This window comes from Anas platyrhynchos, chromosome 2 (genome assembly GCF_047663525.1).
Source record: "Anas platyrhynchos isolate ZD024472 breed Pekin duck chromosome 2, IASCAAS_PekinDuck_T2T, whole genome shotgun sequence".
In the NCBI taxonomy this organism is placed as follows: Eukaryota; Metazoa; Chordata; class Aves; order Anseriformes; family Anatidae; genus Anas; species Anas platyrhynchos.
Window position 1 is genome coordinate 126,380,313 of NC_092588.1, and position 19,067 is coordinate 126,399,379.

Below are 19,067 nucleotides of genomic sequence, written 5' to 3' on the forward strand. Positions count from 1 at the left end.
TTTTTTTTTTTTAGCCTAGTGTACCCTTTTCATCTGCATTATTGAACTTTGTTCACTAGTGCCTGGCCATTAGCGAGAACAGATTAGAAGCTAATGGAAATCAAAGCTCAGAAGTTTGACAAGGGAAAGGTTTTTTCTCTTCCAGCCAAACCCCCCAATTCCAAACTGATTTCAAAATTGATTACTCAGCAGTCTTAATGCTTCAGTCTCAGGAACCTGGAGATCTTCACATAGAGTTTTTGGTATTGTTCTGGAAGGCAGGATTTCTATTTTACTGTTTGTGATTCTTTTTTCCTGTGTAGTGGTGCATATCAGAATTAAAGTTGGATGCAATACAGAAAGTGTTTGGGACACAGCCTTCAAATGCAAAAGGTTTAAAGGATATCTTTTTCTTTCTTTAAACAGTGGACAGACAACTGTATTTTCAAGACGCTCATGCTTTCTACCAGTTCTCAGCAGATGAATGTACCTACCTTTTCTGTGAATTTGAGAAAGAGGAATGCTGGAAGAATGGTGTAAAGCTCCTACTTCAACTACTGCCATTGGCTCCTCCCAGGATTGACATGTAAGTAGGCATATGCAGCTGTTTTAAACTTTTGCTAACTGGTTTGTAAGCAGCTGCCTTATAATGACACTGTTTATGCCCCAGCCACCATGCAAGTGAGTCAGCTTTCTTTTCAGGGTTGCCAAACTTTGAAGAGGTGGGCTTTTCTGTGATCTGCACTGTGATTAGTATCTGAGAAAGTCTGGGTGCTACATAAATGAGGGCACTCAACTTGGGGTTTTTGAGATACTGTGGTCCTTATGTACTAGTTTGCTGACTGTAGCTTGCTCTTTTACCTGGGCAAGTTGCTTTATTTTTTTGGGGGTCTTCTCTTGCATTTGGAGGTTTGGCACTAATTTGGCAGCAGACATATTGTGCAGCTGATTGACTATAGTAGACCAGATGCCCTCGTCCTGGGTGAGGATCAGCTATCAGATAGAGAGGATGATTAAGAATGTGGTAGCTTCAGTTATCTGATTTTTAGTTTGCTGTTGTGTGTTTGTCAGTGCCCTGTAGTCTCCTGTTGCCATTCCTCATGCAGAATATGCCATTTAAGAATTTTCCTTCCTATATATCTGCTCTTAGACTCGACTCTTGGTTGTTAACATACCCTCTGTGCTGATACAGCTGCACTCTAAACATTGTCTATTTAGAGCAGCTAGAAAGAAACCATACTTGTTTGTTCCACAATGAGAGGCCAAAATGCAGAGGGGGAAAAAAAGACATCAGTGAGGTCTGGAGGCTTGTGACCTCTCATGCCTTGGCAAAGCTGCAGGAGCTGGCCAGCATAGACATGTTGGGTTAAATTCTTTCATTGTCACTAGCGTAATGAAGCCTTAAACATGATACTTATGTTGTGGAGAATTATTACTCTGGCAACAGGAGGTTTATTTTTTCTTTGATGCCAAAGACAAAACTCTTTTCTGCCAGTATTTTTCTTCTCTACACAGATTTAAAAAAACACGTTCTCTCAAATATGTCTAACAGAAATCTTTAAAAGGAGTATAAAGGCAAAGTCACTGAAGTGTCTCACTTCCAGTTACTTAAATTCAGATGTTCAATCTGAGCCTTAAGTGTGGTGAGCTGACTGAAAAAAATCTCAGTAACTTCTCTACCTGGCTCAGGTCAGAAACTTGATCCCTACCCCTCTTGCTGACTGCCCTTACCAACATGAAATGAGCAGTTCTGGAGCGGGGGTTCCCCTGAAAATACATTTATTTGGTCAGCTTGAGTGAGTAAAGTGAGTAAAGACAAGTAACAAGGCTCTCAAATTGTCAAAAACAGGGGGTTGAATGTGATCTTCTAAGCAGATGACTCATCGGGCAAAATTTTTCAATATTTTTGGAAATAGAAATTCTTGTCTTACAGCCTAATATGGCATTAAACAGTTTGGCCTTTCCTTAAATATCGGTGCAATTTCATCCTGACTTCTGTGAGAATTTGTTTTTCCTCATTTTAACTGCAAATCAGGTAACTTTTCATGATTCATGACTACTTGTACAAAGGTTTTGCATCAAAAAGACAAACCAGATAGCTTGTATTGATTTGTTACATGAAGGATGCTGGCTGAGTAAGAGAATAGATTGAAGTCTTTTCAGGTTCTGAGTTAAAAATGTGTCATGCATGCTGACCTTGGCCAGAGAGTTCCCCTATTTTACAGTCTGCTTTTGCTATTTTACTGTTCCAGTGAAACTGTCATTTCGAGTGGAGGCTGCTCCCTGCTACATGAAATGAACAATTATTCATTAATGTACCTTTCCAGCTCCTTCCTGCTCACATTATTCAAATTTTAGTCAAAGTTGGATTCCTTTTGGGAACATTGTCACTGAAGAATTATTTTTTTGGAGGTTTTACCTGTCAGATTGTGAGGGTGCCTTTTTTAAAATACATATTGAAGGAGATGAATGTTAAGTAATGTTATAGTCTCCAGGGAAGGTGATATTAAAGGGAAAGGAGGCTTTTCCAGTTTCAGAATTCTCTATGCCTGATGCAAGTAATGAACTGCTAAAACACTATCTGAAAGAAAATAGATGTGAAGAAGTGTGTGTTAGTTATCTCACCAAGTTAAAATAGACCCATATATTCTTTCTTCATGAAGAAAGAAGTGATTCTAAAAACCCTTCCTTGCAATGAGTGTTCATCTTCTCGGATAAATTCATAAGTTGTTTTTTGTACCATTAGATGATTTGTCTTTCTTTTAATTTGGTATTTTTGTATTCATTTTTCTGTTGTGTTTTCTGTATAGTCTGTATTGTTAGCACTAATTCCAAATGTACACAGGGACAGAGAAATCCTTAATGTTATTAATTATTTTCCTGCTTCATCAGAAGTGACTGCCTGCTTGTGTACCAGGAGGCAATGCTGGACATCTTGCAGTATGCCCAGATACTAGATGAGCTGTCTTCTCTGCAGCTGGCAGACAGCAGTCCTGCATGTGCCTAAGCTTCTGGGTGCATTGGTGGGTCCCAGAGCACCTGCTCACCCAGCAGCAGCCTGTGGACTTGATTAGACAGCAGCAACTCTGGAGGCTTCTTTCAACATTTCTGGAAACTGGCAGGGCTCTGGTCCTGCCTTGCTGTCCAGATTTTTTTTTTGAATGGATTTGTTTGTTTCTGGGCAGTATTAAGTGTTTCCAAGTAATATTGGAGCAAGTTCAGCAATTAAAGTAGTACTTTGCATGCTGAGGTGTGCTTGCAGTTCCCGAGGAAATACTCCCTGTTGCCCTTTGACAGTGTCAAATTGCCTGTATTAAACATGGCATTGGGCAGGAATCTCCCATGGGAAAAAAAGACAGGTCTGGAGGATATTTCAGCAGCTTGTGCTAAACTGAGGGCTGATGTTCTTATGTGTATTTCACAACGCTGAGCCACTGTAGATGTTGCCAGATGAGGTGGGACTGATGCTGAGGCCTCTTGGGGTTGTTAAACACTCGATGGTAATCACAGCCAAATTCTACTTGAATGGAAAAGAAATGAATATTGGCTTAACATGGGAACAAAAGATCTGTATTCAGAGTCCTGCCATGGACTTCCTTGCAGCCTTGCGCAGTCACTTAGGCTCTTATCCAATGCCTCCTGAATTCTTTCCCAGTGACTGCAATGGCATTGTATCAGACATTTGATCTTTATGTGCTTCTATTTCCTTCTTATTAAAGGGGGTGTTTATACCAACACCTAATTCCCAGTGCCACATTTCTAGAATGCATTGGGTGTTCTGGGTACTGGAATATATCCAACATCTTTTGTAATTATTTGAAGGAATATTAATAGGGGATTTTTTTCTCCTTTCTATCATATTGTTTATTTTCTTTCCAGAAGTTTTATACTATATTTTGTATCTTCTGACTGAAAATAATGCATTTATTTAGATAAGTAGCCTCTTTTTCTAAGTAAATTGCTTTTAATCCACTTGTTCAGGATGGGATATTTATTTAGACAGTGCCTTTTGAAGTTCCTGGAAAGCTTTTGCTGAACGTGAATTGTCCTCAGGTATCCTTGGGTCTCTTATTTGCATTGTAGGTAGATTAGAGTAGGTAGATAGAGTAAAGCCAGTGTGCAGCACGTGTTGTGTATTGGAGGTGCTGTCTGGGTACGGGACTGTGGGCATAGCTGTCAGCAGGTCAGGAAGCAATGTATTCGATTTTAGGTGGTGCATAGGTAGGCAATAATTGTGCCTACCTGTCATGCCTTCCTGAAGATCTAAGGCAAGCATCTCTGCATTTTGTTCTGCTCAAGTATGCCTATACTGAGCTGTACAGGTATTAGGCTTGTTTGTCTGGGCTTTGTACCCCTTGTTCAGTACCAGCCCTACTAAGCCTTTGTTGGTCCATTTAAATAAAAGTGCTAACTGTCCTGATTCTGTTTCTCAGCATCCATTCTGTCTTATTTTTTCCATTAGCTGGGTTATCAAAATACACTTCCTCTCTGATTCTGGAAAGCTAACGATAATTTTTAGTACATTAGTGTTTCCATAAGTGTTTGATGCACATATGCAGATGAATACTGGGAGTACTTTAAAATAGAAGATGAAGTGATTAAAAACCCAAGATGAAAATAGCTGTGCTGTATGCTCTTCTGGGTTTACGGCTTGTATCTGTGTCTGTACCAAGCTGCTTGCTTTTGCCTCCAAATTAGAAGAACCTGGACTTGTCCGGGTTCTGAGAGATTAGAAGAGATCAGATGTGTAGGTAAATGCAGGCATCTAAAGAGGTCAGCTATTTTCATCTCGTTCCAAATTATAAAGAGACCAAATCAGACTCTGTAAACGAAACTGTTTGTTTATTTCTTTTGGGTGGTTTATAACACTTAAAATGTTAAATCACATTTTTCTTTGAATAGGATAGGCAGTTGTGAAAGTAATTGTGATTTCTAATCCAAATTACCATTGTGTTTTGAATATGCTTGCCCCCAAACAAATACATACGTCATTCTTTGCTTTCTGACCTTAATTTTTTAATTTGGTAAAGAAGTTTTTGGACATGGGATGTAAGAACCACAAATACACCAGCTGCGTATTCCAGACATGTTGTGAGCTCTCTCCCTAAACACATCAAGTCATGTGAGCAATTAAATAATTTAGCCAAATATAGAAGCTTCTGTTAATACCTGGGATTTATGCTTATTACAGCAGCTGGAGTTTTGCATATCTGCTCAGTTTGCTGGCACACCACACTTCTTGAAAACCATAGAAAGTAAAAATCTCCATTTTTTTTCTTTTTTCCCATAGTAATAACTCTATCATATTGGTATATTTCTTCTGATTGTTCTGTTTTGTTCTGAAAGGCTCACAGATGGTTTACTGGTGGGAATTGGGCTGTTTTAAAGAAAAACAGTTCTATCCCACAGCAACTTTAGTGTGGCTTACTCCATGTGGGCCAGAGTTTTGTGACAGCTTCTAGAAGGGTTCTTCCTGCACCACCCCATTTTTGTAAAGACACAAAGTCCCTCTGTCTCGTGAATTAACGTAATTGAAACCTAATAGTGTTCTCAGGTGTTGCTATAGTTTGCTAATTTATAGCTTCTTACATGTATTCTTTTCATGTGTGTTTTTTTTTGTTTGTTTTTTTTTTTTTTAATATCAAACTTCATATGTCCTGTATTGATTTTGTTGTTGCCTGCTTTTATCTATGTGAGCATGCATTCTATTGAAGGTGTTGCTCCACAGCTGAGCAAAGCTTGTTAGCAAGCAGATGGAAAACTCTTTGCTCTGTTGATGGTGTACATTTTTAGCAGAGAAAAATATGCATTCAAATAAGCAAAGATGAGTCAAAAGGGTCCTGCGTTCTTCAGTTCTTCGTCATGTTTTTATAGCCAAAGAATTCTCTCACTGTTTTAACAATTTAATCAAAAGAGTTCTTGACAGCAAGGGACAAAGAATATACCCTGTCATTACTGACACAATTAATTATTGTCATGTTGCAGTTATCTTTTTGATGCAGAATCTCAAAAGCCCTTTTACACTAGTGCCTGTAGCCACACAGTTCTGTGCTTTCCAGGAATCAAAAGATTTTGAAACAGAATGAAAGAAATAATATTATCTTATTTTTATTTTTAAGGCCTGATCAAAAAATAGAAGATACGACAGAAACCAATGCTGAAATTCTTGCTCGTCTCACTTCTGCGGTAAGGTCACTGCATCAAAGTTTGTACTGATCATGTTTGAAACACCATGGTTTGGATCCTTTCAAATTAAAGAACCAGGTCTTAGTGAGCAGATGTTTATAATGCAAACTACTTTTTTTTTTTTTTTTTTGTGTCACTGAAATGAGGAAGCTTTACTAGATTCTTAGCATGTAACTCTACAGATATTAAAATCAGTCCAATGAAGGATCACTGGCTTTCTTATAATCCAGGCCTTTCACAGCCTGGGAAATGCTGGTTTAGAGGATCACGATGATTTTTTCTGCCAGCTAGCTTGCACTCAGATCCTTTCGGTCAAGTGAACATCGGTGTGAACACAACAATGGAGGTCAAGGGAGTCATAAGTTCTGAGGAATCTCAGCTGGGTTATCTTGGGATTTGGCTTCCCAACTGCGTTTAGCCTCAGTAAATTCCATCATAATAAATGACAGTTTTTCCTTTCTGTGCTGGAATTTCATGCATCTTATTTAGCATGTAAAATCACTGTTCTAAGAAGACTGGGCTTTAGAAAGTTATACTAGATTCACTTGATCTCATGTAATATGATGACATAGATGATGAGAGAGAGTGTACCGTCCGCAAGTCTGCAGACGATATAAATCTGGGAGGAATGGTTGATACAGCAAAGGGGTGTGCTGCCATTCAGAGGGGTCTTGGCAGGCTGTAGAGATGGGCCAACAGGAGTCTCTTTTCACCAAAGGGCAATGCAAAGTCCTGCATCAGGGGAGAAATAACCTTGTGGCCCTGTACAGGCTGAGGGCTGGCTGGCTGAAAAGCAGCTTTTCAGGAAAGGGTTTGTGGTGAACAGTAAATTGAATATGAGCTAGCAACATGCCATCATAGCCAAGAAAGTCAACTGCCTCCTGGGCTGCATTAGTACAAGTGATAGCCTCAGCTTAAGGAAGGTGATCCTTCCCCTCCTGTCAGTAATGGTGATGCACAACTGGAGTGCTGGGTCCAGTTTTGGATTCCTAGTGCAAGAAACACATGGACATAGTAGTGTGAATGCTGCAAATGACCATGAAGATGATAAAATGATAAATGGATTACAGCATCTGACAGAAGAGGAAAAGCTGAGAGAACTGGGAGAAACTGAGAGACTGGAGAAGGTTCAGGGAGGATCTTAGCAGTGGGTATAAATGCCTGATGAACCAGAGTAAGGACAGAGCCACCTCTTCACAGTGGTGTCCTACAACAGAACAAGAAGCAATGGGTACAAACTGATGTTCAAGTAATTCCACTTAGACATAAGAAGAAAATTCCTTACTCTGGGGGTAATTGAACATTCAAAGAGGTTGCCCAGAGACGTTGGAGACTCTACATCTTTGGCAATACTGAGAGCTCAACTGGCTATGGTCCTGTGCAACCTGTTCTACTTGACCCTGCTTTGAGCAGGGGAGCAGATCAGATGATCTACAGAGGTGCCTTTCAGTCTCAGATGATTTTGTGATCATAAGGTTCAACACCTCTAAATCATAATATAAAAAAAACAGAATTAGTGCTAGTTCTGTTTTCTGTACATGAAAAGGTACTGAGATGACAGTGAGCCAGGCAGGGTGAAGAAGTTTTAATGGAGAAAAGCATGAGGAAAAGAGTAAATAAAAAAAGAAAAAGAAAAATTAATGAAGTAATATGATGAAACTCTGAAAAAGGGAAAGAAAAGAGAATTTGTATTAAGTTTTGTAAAGACGAATGGTTCTGAATGCTCAATAAACTAAACAAAATAATTTAAACTGTAAGATTAGAAAATTCTGTGGTTTGTAAACTGCTCTTTATTTTTTTACATTTTCTTTATATTCAAATTCCTTGCTTTTTTCTACTTTTTTTTTTCTCCTGACACTGAAAAGAGAGAAGAACTCAGACTTGCTTTCCTCCATTTTTAGTTTTATTGGGAGATAAAATAGAAAAGTACTTATTGCAAAGTCATATCTTTAAACAAACAAACACAACCTCACTCAAAACCCACCAACACTAAAAAACATTGTCAGTATACCTCAAAAGCATCCCCTCTCAAAACTAGAAGAACAAAATATTTTTATCATTTTAAGAAAGAGAAATAATCAACAAAACACACTGACATGCCGAGTTTAAGCACTGGATTTAACTTACTGGATACACTTGAGGAAAATGCATATCCCTAAACACGTAATTGACAGTGAATTCAGAGTACTTCACATCTATCTTGCACAGTCAAAACTTTGAACTACCATCCTTAGCGATTTCCAGCAACAGGGCACATGTTCAATTTTGTTTTATTTTTAATGAGCTGTTTTATGACTGTAGCTAACTAACTGAAGAAAAATTAGACAGTTGCATTTCTAGGTGGCCTGAGGCCCATTCATTGCCACAGTGGTGTCAAAAAGACTGATCTTTTTTTTTTTCCCTGCATTTTCTGTCTTTTCAGAAAACCCTACAAGCTCTCATAATGATTTTCTAGCCCAACCATAGGAAGAAAAAAAAACCCACAACCCAGCCACACAAAAAAAAATGAGGCCAGAGCAGAATCCTTCAAATATTAACATTTGTATATGAAGTTCTCCATCTAAGAGAAAATGGCATATAATATTGTTCTCCCACTTTTCCTCCATCCAATTGGCTGGGATCTGAAATACTAAGACTTTATGGAGAGTCTTCATGTTTCTCAAGGCATTTTGAACCATCAACTTTCACTGTTCCACAGAGTGCTGTCCTCAGCAAGATATAGGTTCTCAATATTTTTAGCTAACAGCCTTAGAATTTGTGATGGGGAGAAAAAAAGAGTCCTGTGAGGAGGAGCAGGAAACCAAACATGAATATCCTTGTATTTTCTATAGAATCAAATCACTCTTACTTGAAGAATCCATACTTCAGAATCCTGCTCACAATATTCTTCAGACTAGCATTTCAGAAGTGAAAAACCTTATCTACAGATCAGCATTAAAGCAGCTGGAGATCAGATTTGACTTTTTAATGTATTTCTAGGTATGGAGGTTCAAATCCCAACAGGGAACAGGGCATACCAGCCTCTTCCACTGTCTCTTCTACTTTCTCTTTGCTTTTCTTGTAATGGACTGAAACATTCTGCATCAGGTCAGGAGGATGCTTCTCTGTCAGGTTTTCTCTTTTGGAAATTGAATTCCCAAACTTGCAAAACTAAACTGATTGTGAGGATACACCCTGAGCAACATTGGAAGTATCTGTGTGCCTAAAATAGAAATCATTGTTTTAGCATCTGAAATGTCAGGGAAAGCTTGCAAGCATGCATGCCTGTAAGGCCTAATTTTTATTTCTGTATCCCTGTAGAAGCTTTTTTTGTTGCAAAATGTGGAACTCACTTCACCTAAATATAAGTGACCATATGGCAGACATCTACATCTGATCTAGTTTTCCAAGGCACTCCATACAGTCAGTAGAAATAGGTGTTTTTAGGATGCTGAATGTGTAATTCATTTTGGAAGTCTGCTTCTGTGAATAATAATCATATCTTAGGCTGCAATGGTAATGCATTTGCTCTGTATAAAGGGAGTATAGCATGACTAGCACAGACAACAGGCACTTGCACAAGTTTGGCAAATTCCTTATTCCACCTCTTTTTCTTTACTGTGGTCTGTCTTTCCACATTGGCCTTTCTCTTATTACTTACCCCCTAGTGTTCTTTATTACCAGGTGTTGTTTCTTTTATATAATGCCATTTTTTGTGTTCACTGCACAATTTGACATTTTTTTGATGATTCAGCCGGTCTCAAATGATTAGTTAGGGAAATGCACTTTTGGTTTCAAACAATGGCTATTGAGATCATAGAAGATAATAGCGATAGCTGTGGCAAATGATGCAAAGCCAGTAGGGCTGAAGGAAAAAACTGCAGAGGTTTCTTTCTCATCTTAATTTGTGCATAAAGCATGCAATGCAGCTCTTTGAAGAGCAGAGTGTGATACAAAAGACAAGAAATTAACTTGGTGGGCTCTCATTTTTTCTTTACTCTTTGTTCTGCAGTGGAAGAAGCAGAGTCAGTGAAGGTAACTAAATGGAGCCCATCAAATTTCATATGCTTCATTACAACGAGGCACTGACAACATCAAACTTAACCTGCAAAAACAGTTGACATGCAAGCAGTCTAAAATGCCATTTGAAATAGGTTTGCATTGGATAATCTTTTGAGCAGTGAATTCTTAAGAAAAAGTACCGATTGTTCCTGGGTTTAAAGAGGCATTCCAGAGCTGTCATGCATTCCATGTCACGTCCCAAAAAACAGCTTCGTATTCAATGTTTTGTTGCACTGTTAAAACAAGAGCACACTGGGATGGCTATGAATGCTTCCCTGCAATGCTGTTACATCACCTTGTGATAGTATAAGAAAGAATATCAGGATGTTAATGCATTGCACCTGGCAAATACAGTTTCCTGGTACCCTGGTACCTGGATAGTCACCCAGGTACTACATTTATTTAGAGTCCACCAAACTTTCATTTCTTAAGGTGCAAAGAGTGAATTAAACTCTTTTTCAAAACCTCACTGTTGAGAGCTTTCTCTTGCGGGATTTCATTTTGAGATTCTCTAAGGATTGTCACTTTGTATCTAGACCTGAAGTCCTATTTAGCACATTGAGGTATGGAATACTTTCACAAAAGACTGCTCTAGACAGAAAAGAGTAGAGGTGGTATGAACTCTCCACTAGATGCAAAACTATGTGCTCTATGAGAAAATGACCAGATTCATGGATAAGAGAAGAACAGTGTAGAATCATCATAGAATGGCTCACGTCGAAAGGGACCTCAAAGACCATCTAGTTCCACCCCCCCTGCCATAGGCCTGGACACCACCCACTAGATCAGGTTGCTCAGGGCCTCATCTAACCTGGCCTTGAACACCCTCAGGGATGGGGCATCCACAACCTCTCTGGGCAACCTGTTTCAGTACCTCACCACCCTCTGAGTGAAGAATTTGCTCCTAACCTCTAATCTAAATCTCCCCTAAATTTTTTAGTTTAAAACCATTCCCCTTTGTCCTGTCATTAGCTGATTGAGCAGAGTTGTAGTCTGAATGGCTGGAGAACCGGACAGGTTTAAATCTGCTTCTGTGGTGTGTCTCAGACGTTCACAGCTGATGAACTGTACTCTACCTAGAGGCTGGCAACAAGAGGGTTGCTGATGGGCTGGTGTTTGACCTGTTAAGTGTCTTTGTCAATGACCTGGAAGAGGTGATGAAGTCTTGCTTGCTCATCAAGTTTGCAGAGGAGACCAAGTTGAGGACTGTATGCTGGAAAGCAGGGCTGCCATCCAGGGAGAGCCGTACATGCTGGAGAAATGGACCAACAGTACCTCATGAATTTCGTCAGGGACAAATGCTGAGTCCTGCACCTGGTGCAAGTTAACCTCTTGCACCAGTTCAGGTCATGGTCTGCCTGACTGAAGAGCAACTTTGCTGGAAAGGATATGGGAGTCCTGGTGGATACCAGTTGAAAGTGAGCCAGCTGTGAGCCCTGGCACCAAAGACAGCCAACAGCATCCTGGGGTGTACTAACAGGAATATAGCTAGTAAAGTGATGGAAGTGATTGTCCTCCTTTACATGGCACGCATTAGACCATGTCAAGATACTGCATGCAGTTCTGAGGCCTCAATACTAGAAAGACTGATAACCTGGAGCAAGTCCGTTGGAGGTTCACCAAGGTGGTTGGGGCTGGAACACTTGCGTAGTGAGGAGAGGCTGAGGGAGCTGGGCTTCTTCAGCCTGGGGAAGAAAAGGCATCAAGAGGACCTAACAACAGCCTGCCAGGGCCTTTGGGGAACATATCAAGGAGATAAAGCTGGGCTTTTGGCTTGATTGAAATGAGATTCAGACTGGATGTAAGGAAAGAAAACTTCTCATTGTGAGGACACTACAACGGTGGAACAGACTTTCAAGAGAGATTGCTTCCTCAATTGTTGGAGGCTTTCAAGATTAGACTGAGAAAATTCTGAGCAACCTGGTCTGTTCTCATAGCTGACTCTAATTCGAACCAGCGATTGGACTAGAGACCTCCTTATGTCCCTCCCAACCTGAATTATCTTTAATCTTATGAAAAGATTATTTATGAAATATCTTTATGAAAACATCACCTTAGCTCCCCAGGTTTCACACTTGTGTGACTTATATATAAAATTATATATATATATGTATATATATATTTTTAAGAAATATCCACCTGCCATTTAAAGGTAGGAAGATTCACCATATAAAATATAATTTGTATTTAATCAAGCAAACATAAGTGGGTACTTATGTGAATACTTTTGCTCTTTCTTATTGCAAAAAGAAAACTTAGCAAGATGTGGTAATATGATTACAACAAACAAAATGTTCTCTTTTTGACTGGTGTAATATGTCTGTAAACATGTTGTGGTAAGCTAGCATTTAAGCTGAATCAGTCTTGACATTTGCATTGCTACTCAAAACAGGATGCTATTTAGACAGTGTTTGCTTTGTAGCAACAAGCTACATGTATAAACCAATTTTTTATATTTAATATCTTAATTTATTATGGTAGGCACAGCTCTTGTGTGAATACATGTTTTACTTTGAGTCTAGATTATTATCTGCAATGTGATGTGCAACTATCGATTTTGTCAAACAGGCAGTAACTGAAATCCTGTTAGGAAGAAGTATGATAATGTGTGGCATGTGTGCAGTGAGGAATGAATGTTGTGCACCGATTTCCATTGGTGTAATGATGCATAGGAATTGCATGTCCAGCAGAGATGCCAAATATGCTTACGCTAAAACAGACAAAAGCACATAGAGTATGAAATCTAGGGGCACCAGGCAAAACTAGAAGGATGCTCATCAGCACCAATTCTTTGTGATTTGGGTGAATCCTATGAGAGGGAGCTCAGACAGACAGGATGAAACCCTTTGGTGAAGGAACATTTGCTTAATATTAAGACTACAGGGGCATTTTTTCCAACTGTTTCATCTTAGTGTTTTTGCTTAGATCAAATTCAGTGCTAGCTGCACACTTGGCATACAGCAAAAAATTAGATATTTTGCATATCGTGGAAAAAATACAGAAAAATTGTATTATTGTATATGATATTAGCATCGTTTTTCAAACACTTAGAATGTACTATATTATAAGCAAAAGTAATACTGTAAATATAATTGCTGGATGGCACAATGTTGTTTTTTCTTCTGTTTTTGAGAAGAGGGCATTTTTCCAATTCTATTTGATTGGGTTAATTGAAATGTTTACAACTGTTGCAGATTGTAGTGTCTCCCAAGGCTAATCTTGAGATAACATATTTTTAAAACACTAAAAGATAAAGATGAGACATCAGTGCACTGTTTTGTACTGTCAGTAACCTGGGAGAATAGACCAGGATTGGGGCTTTGACGTCGGTACCTCCTGCTGAGTTTAATGAAGGGAGAGATGTCTGAGCATTTTGCCAAGAGAAATTTTGGTGTTGTTATTCAGAAACAACTTGGGCTTTTATTGAAAATCCCACTCTAACTCTGGATAGCATGCATGTATCATTACTAGTGTATATTAATTGCTGCAAGTAAGCACACAAGTTGTCTTGCCAAAAAAAACAAATGTTCTTTCCCATTATACTTGCAGTTTATGCTTACATTAAATGTGATTAACGGTTCTCCAGACATGGGAATGAGTGTACAGGAAGGAAGGAAGGGAAGGTAATACTGCCAGCTTGCACAATTGTGCTGGAAACAGGACGACATTTAAGAAATCTGTGGCACTGCCTTCATATTTTCCTGCTTGGAGTGGCAGAAAACTCCATCCCTCTCCAAGGGGTAGTATCAAGGAGCAGAAAATATCCTTGTACCTTGCAAAGACAGCAAAAAAGCTCCCTTGTCCTTTGCCATAAGGGAAGGAAGTATGCAAGTAGAGGAAGGATGTGGCCTCTGGTACGAGTGCTTTCTGCTCCATGTAGAGCATGTTCCTGGGTGGCTGCTCTGTATCTGATCAGCAGATGCAGGGGTTACCATTATACTGAGAAGTCCTGGGCAATTTTGTCTTCTCCTAGTAACCACTGCACTTTGTCTTTTTGCTCAGAGCAACGTAAAATCAACTGTTCTGGTTTCATGTGTTCAAACTTCTGAGTGGTAAGAGCAGGATGTTGACAGTTGTTAGTGATTGTATTACTACAGGAACTTTTTGTGGGAGTAATGCCTTATACTGACCATACCCCATGTCTTGCAAATGATGTTTTAAATGTCATATGCTCTCAGAAACTGTATGCCAGAACTTCTGCTTCAGAACAGTGTTGAGCTGTGCATAGGTCTGCTAGGCAAGATGGCTGGTATGCAGTACCAGAGACTTCCTACAGAGAGATAAAAAAATCCCTAGAAAAACAGTTGGAGTGTCCCAAAGTTATTTTTTTACACTAAGGACAGTCTGCCTTGGGGTATGGGGGAGGGTGAAAGAAGCTACCAGGTGTACAAAAGAGCCCAAGAGTATGGATAGGACAGAGGAAGGGAAGAGTTGTGGTGTATGCAGGAGACACCCATCTGGGGTGTTGTAGGTCAGATGGAGAGTACTTGAGGCAGCTGCAGGGGGGATAGACCATGGCAGCGAGAAGCATAAAGTATAAAAATAATGCATCCTATGGAACTTTACTGATAGAAGAAGGAACAGACCTACAGAGGGAAGTAGGTATAGGGCTGAGCTGGGTAATGAGACTGTCTGACAGTGTAGAGATTATAGAGAAAATAAAGGGAATGCAGAGGCAGGAGGCTGAGGAAGGGAGCTGGCTAGCATGGCAGGGTTATTTCATCACAGCCTAGTAATATAACCTGTAGATGTGGAAAATATATATTTCCTATTTCTGCCTGTTTGCTTGAAGCTAAATTTTGGTCCTGAAATACTCAGTCATGCTATTAGGAGAGGTTGTTCCCTCCTGAAGGCTCCAAAAATGAACTTTGGTTATATCCACAAACCTCAGCATGGAAAATGCACCTATGTTGGAGTCGCACAAAAGTCCAGCATTACAAGTGCGTTCAGTAGAGGTAGAGCAAACTTTAACAAGGCAAGGAAGAAGCTTTAAGTGTGTGTTTGTGAAGGAGATATGCTGTAGGCCAGGCTGCTGAATTGCCCACCTCCCTAAGGAATGTGAAGTATTTACATAAAATTAAAGGTGTTTTTTTTTTTTTTTTTTTTTTTTAAAAAGTCACAGAATTCCCATCTGAAGAAGAAATAGATTTGTTAGAAAAAGTGACTGTAGTTCCAAAACTATCTGCATAACTCTGTGTGCAGTTTACTGCTCCAAAAGCTTGATAGCCCGTATCTTTCCAATTTTTTTTTTTTTTTTTTTTAATGTGTTTGTTTTACTATGTATCAGTAACAATAACCATCATTTCCTTTCCTGGTATTTTAGGTACAGAGAGAGCTGGCTGCTGTCATTGCCTTGAAAGCAAGGAAGTCAGGTGAGTCAGATTGGACTTTAGAGAGGTTTTTATAACATTGTTCCCTTTTGTTATTGAAGTATTTGAATTTTCACTGCTGTCTCATTAACATTGGGAAGCAAAGATAGCAGACCTCATCCCTCTCTCACTGGAGAATCTGTGTACATAGCACAGTGCAATTACTGTGAAGTTTTACTTCCCCTCACTTGTCACATCTAATGGCCTATCTGATAAAATCTGAATGTTATGGTTGAATTGAACTTGGGTCTCTTTCTGGCCAATGTCATCTTTATCTCTGGGTTTCCACTTTATAAAGTAACAACAACAAAAAAAAATTCCTGTGTTTGCTTTTATGGCCCTGTATTTCACGCCATCTTTGCTGTATTTTACCTGCCCAGTCAGGTGAGTTTCTTTATCCTAAAGCAAAAGACCAACTTTATGTGTTGAGAACATGCTTTCTTTAAGACTCCTCTGGTACATACAGAGGGCTATGAAGGCAATTCTCTGTTATCAGGGTAGTAGAAGGGAAAAGCCAAGTGGATTACTGAAAATCTCTCAGAATATAAACACTACAGCACATGCTGGTGATACAGTGTGAAGAAATACTAAGATACATGGTCATCTCAGCTTTGTCAGGGTTTATCAGCACAACCACTTCCTTAGCTCTGCCTGAGAGTTTTAAAAAAACACACTACTACTTCACCAGAGTAAAGAAATCTACTTGACTCAATACAGAGTTAACTCTACAGTGTCTACACCTGTAGGATAGTTAATCTGCAGAGAGGGCGAAATGCCTGTGGCAAAGGGAGAGTTGAATGTGTTACTACAGTAAACCAGAGGTGGAATTGACTTAAATTTTATTGGCATGTTCCCAAAGCTATTAAGGTCTCTGGGACTATTTTTATGAAGCATCTCTTGTGACTTCAGTGATTTTGCTAGAAGTTGAGATCATGGATCTTGGACTTTGAGCTATTTTCTGACTTGTAACCAATATGGTGTCATATGATTTGTATGTCTGTCTACCTGCTGCTTGCAAGCACAGCACAAAAGTTATTATATGCTACACACAAAATATCTTAAACTAAAGACACCAGAAGATGTGGTTGGCATATCTGCAAATATTTCTGTATTCAAATGTAAGTATTACAAAAATATTGCAGACACTGTGATGCCTGTTGGTCTTGAAATAGAAGTACCCATAGGTTACATCCATTGCCATCTGTAAATGTAAATCCGCAGAAGGTAATCATAAATTGAATCGTGAATTCAGACCTGAGCTGCTTCTGTGAGTGTCACAGCTTTGCTTCTGGGGCTGCTGTAGTAGTTCAAAAACATCAACACCCCTCACCTGCTTACCCTCACCTTGTGTCAGCCCAGTCCCACCTGAATGTTAATGAATGAACATGGAAATGCTTCTGCTCTGGTTTAGTGCAGAGCAGAACAGGTTATTATAAGGAGGATTGGAAGATTCCTTTTGTTTTGCCATAAAATGTGTTAAGAGAGTGGTTTCACGTACCTTGTAGTTAGCCATTTTACAGCTCCAAGAAATCTCTTGTTTCTACTTCTCATCTTCAGTTGTGTCGGCAAATATTATTACTGCTATTGTTAACAAACAAAACCTTATTCCCCAAACGAGTTGTCTTTAACCTGAATTAGCATCTCATTTCCTTTTGGCTCCATAAGCAGTTGTGTCAGTACAAAATGGGACAGGCAGCTGGATCAGAAATGAGCTGCAGGAGAGTAGGCAGAACACAGGGAGCAGGTAGAAATATTTTAGTTAAAAATCACAGCCTTAAATAAACAAAGCTCCCTGTAGAGCTGGAAAGTGCTGACCAGGCTTTCCTAACACATTAATGTAAACACCAGCAATATCGGTTTAGATCTGAACAAAAGATACCTCTTTAGTCAGTTTAACTAGCACACGCTTGTTTTTGAAATTTGCATTCCTTTATGCCTCATCTTGGATGACTGTAAAAAAAATATGGCTACTTGAACAGGCATAACTGTAAGGACTAATTTAAGTTAATGCGTTTACTACAGTAGGAGTGAAGTAAATTAGGGTGGTTGATTATGCTTATTTGTTTTATTGCTGATGGTTAAGTTCACAGCATAGCAGTTGTTGTGAGCAATGCTGTGCCTGGTGAACTAAAGCATATTTCACAGAAAGTACTTCTGGAGCTAAAAGCCACAGTATCTTTCTAAGATATTGTTCTTCTAACCTTGTCCAAGACTCCATATAATTCCAGGAAATAAACCAACACAGATCAGACAGAGTTGATTTTGGCATTAAAAGAGCGGCACATGGCTATTGGGCCAGCTGCCTTGGTTTGGTTCCAGGCTGGTGTGAATGATGTGGGTACCAGGTTTGTATGCCCTGGGATTGATGAGGGCTGGCTGTGGGCATCATCCTACCTGGCTGGGTGGAACCTGAGTGCTTTTTATTTATTTATTTATTTATTTATTTATTTATTTATTTATTTATTTATTTTACATCAGTATCCAAAAGCTTTCCTAGAGGTCTGCAGCATGAAAACCGAAGCAGAAATTTCCACTGTGCTGCTTTTTGATGGCTTGGTGTTTTTTAAATTACAGTGTTTCAAAAGATTTTCCCTGGACAGCTTCTTAGCACTACCAGTTAGAGAAAAAAAAATGAGTATTTTCCTTCTTAATATAAAGACTGTGTAATTTGTTTCTAAATTACTTTAATTTTTGAATATACCTCTGCCTTTAGAGAGGCACTTTTGGGTGATTTAATTGCATTAGAAAAACTGGCTGATAAAAGTTTTAATATTACATGTCAAGGACTGTTGTAGTAATCACTGGGCTACACTGCATGAAAAGTGCTATACAAGCACCTCAGCTTCCTCTGCAAGAGGTGAATAGGGTCCAGCCACTAATGTCTGCTGTGCTTGGAAACATTGCCTTTGGTTATCAGGGTGAAACAAGCAGTTTGTTTTTATTGAAATGAAGCTTGGGCTGCTACACAGTGGTAGAAGAGATTCAGTGTATGAGAAGCAGTGATTATAGCTATTTGAGTTCTTGGGTCAGAATGGCTGCTTCAGCTCAGAGATTTAGATGCTGTCTGTATCTACTGACAAAATGCTTTGAAAACCAAGGCAGAGCGATGAGCCTGATGTGGGGTAGGGCAGAGTATCAAATTCATGCTAGCACAGGATCTGGCTTGATGGAGAATGTCAGCTAGCAGAAAATGAAGCCTGTAGGGCGTGGAGGAGAATGCTTTTCCTCCAGAGGTGTTCTTTAGTCTTTATTGTGGGGTGGGAGAAGAAGAGAAAAACATAAAACTGACAAATGGCTGAAGGAAAAATGCAGAACCTGAGGAATGAAAAGCTTGTAAGCTGTGGAAACGACTTCCCTTTTCTTATTTAAAATGAACACTGCACTTATACCACTCCAATAGCAAGGTGAAAGCAGATGGATAGGTACTTGAGAGCCCTCATGCAGAGGGAACTCAGCATCAGTAGTTCCTTTGTAAATAGAAATAAAAATTGG

General features: G+C 39.3%; 1 protein-coding gene and 1 long non-coding RNA gene across 4 annotated transcripts in view; one reads left to right on the forward strand and one right to left on the reverse strand.

Moving 5' to 3' along the window:
* The window catches only part of RAPGEF5 (Rap guanine nucleotide exchange factor 5), a 160,409-nt gene that overhangs the window by 34,431 nt on the left and 106,911 nt on the right, over positions 1–19,067 (forward strand). For all 3 annotated transcript variants that reach the window (XM_038174149.2, XM_038174150.2, XM_072033552.1), the window contains exons 5-7: positions 406–565; positions 6,099–6,165; positions 15,530–15,578. In XM_038174149.2, the coding sequence (XP_038030077.1) occupies positions 406–565; positions 6,099–6,165; positions 15,530–15,578 (276 nt within the window). The remainder of the gene's footprint in view (positions 1–405; positions 566–6,098; positions 6,166–15,529; positions 15,579–19,067) is intronic.
* The window catches only part of LOC140001595 (uncharacterized), a 62,137-nt gene that overhangs the window by 23,680 nt on the left and 19,390 nt on the right, over positions 1–19,067 (reverse strand). The window lies entirely within an intron of this gene.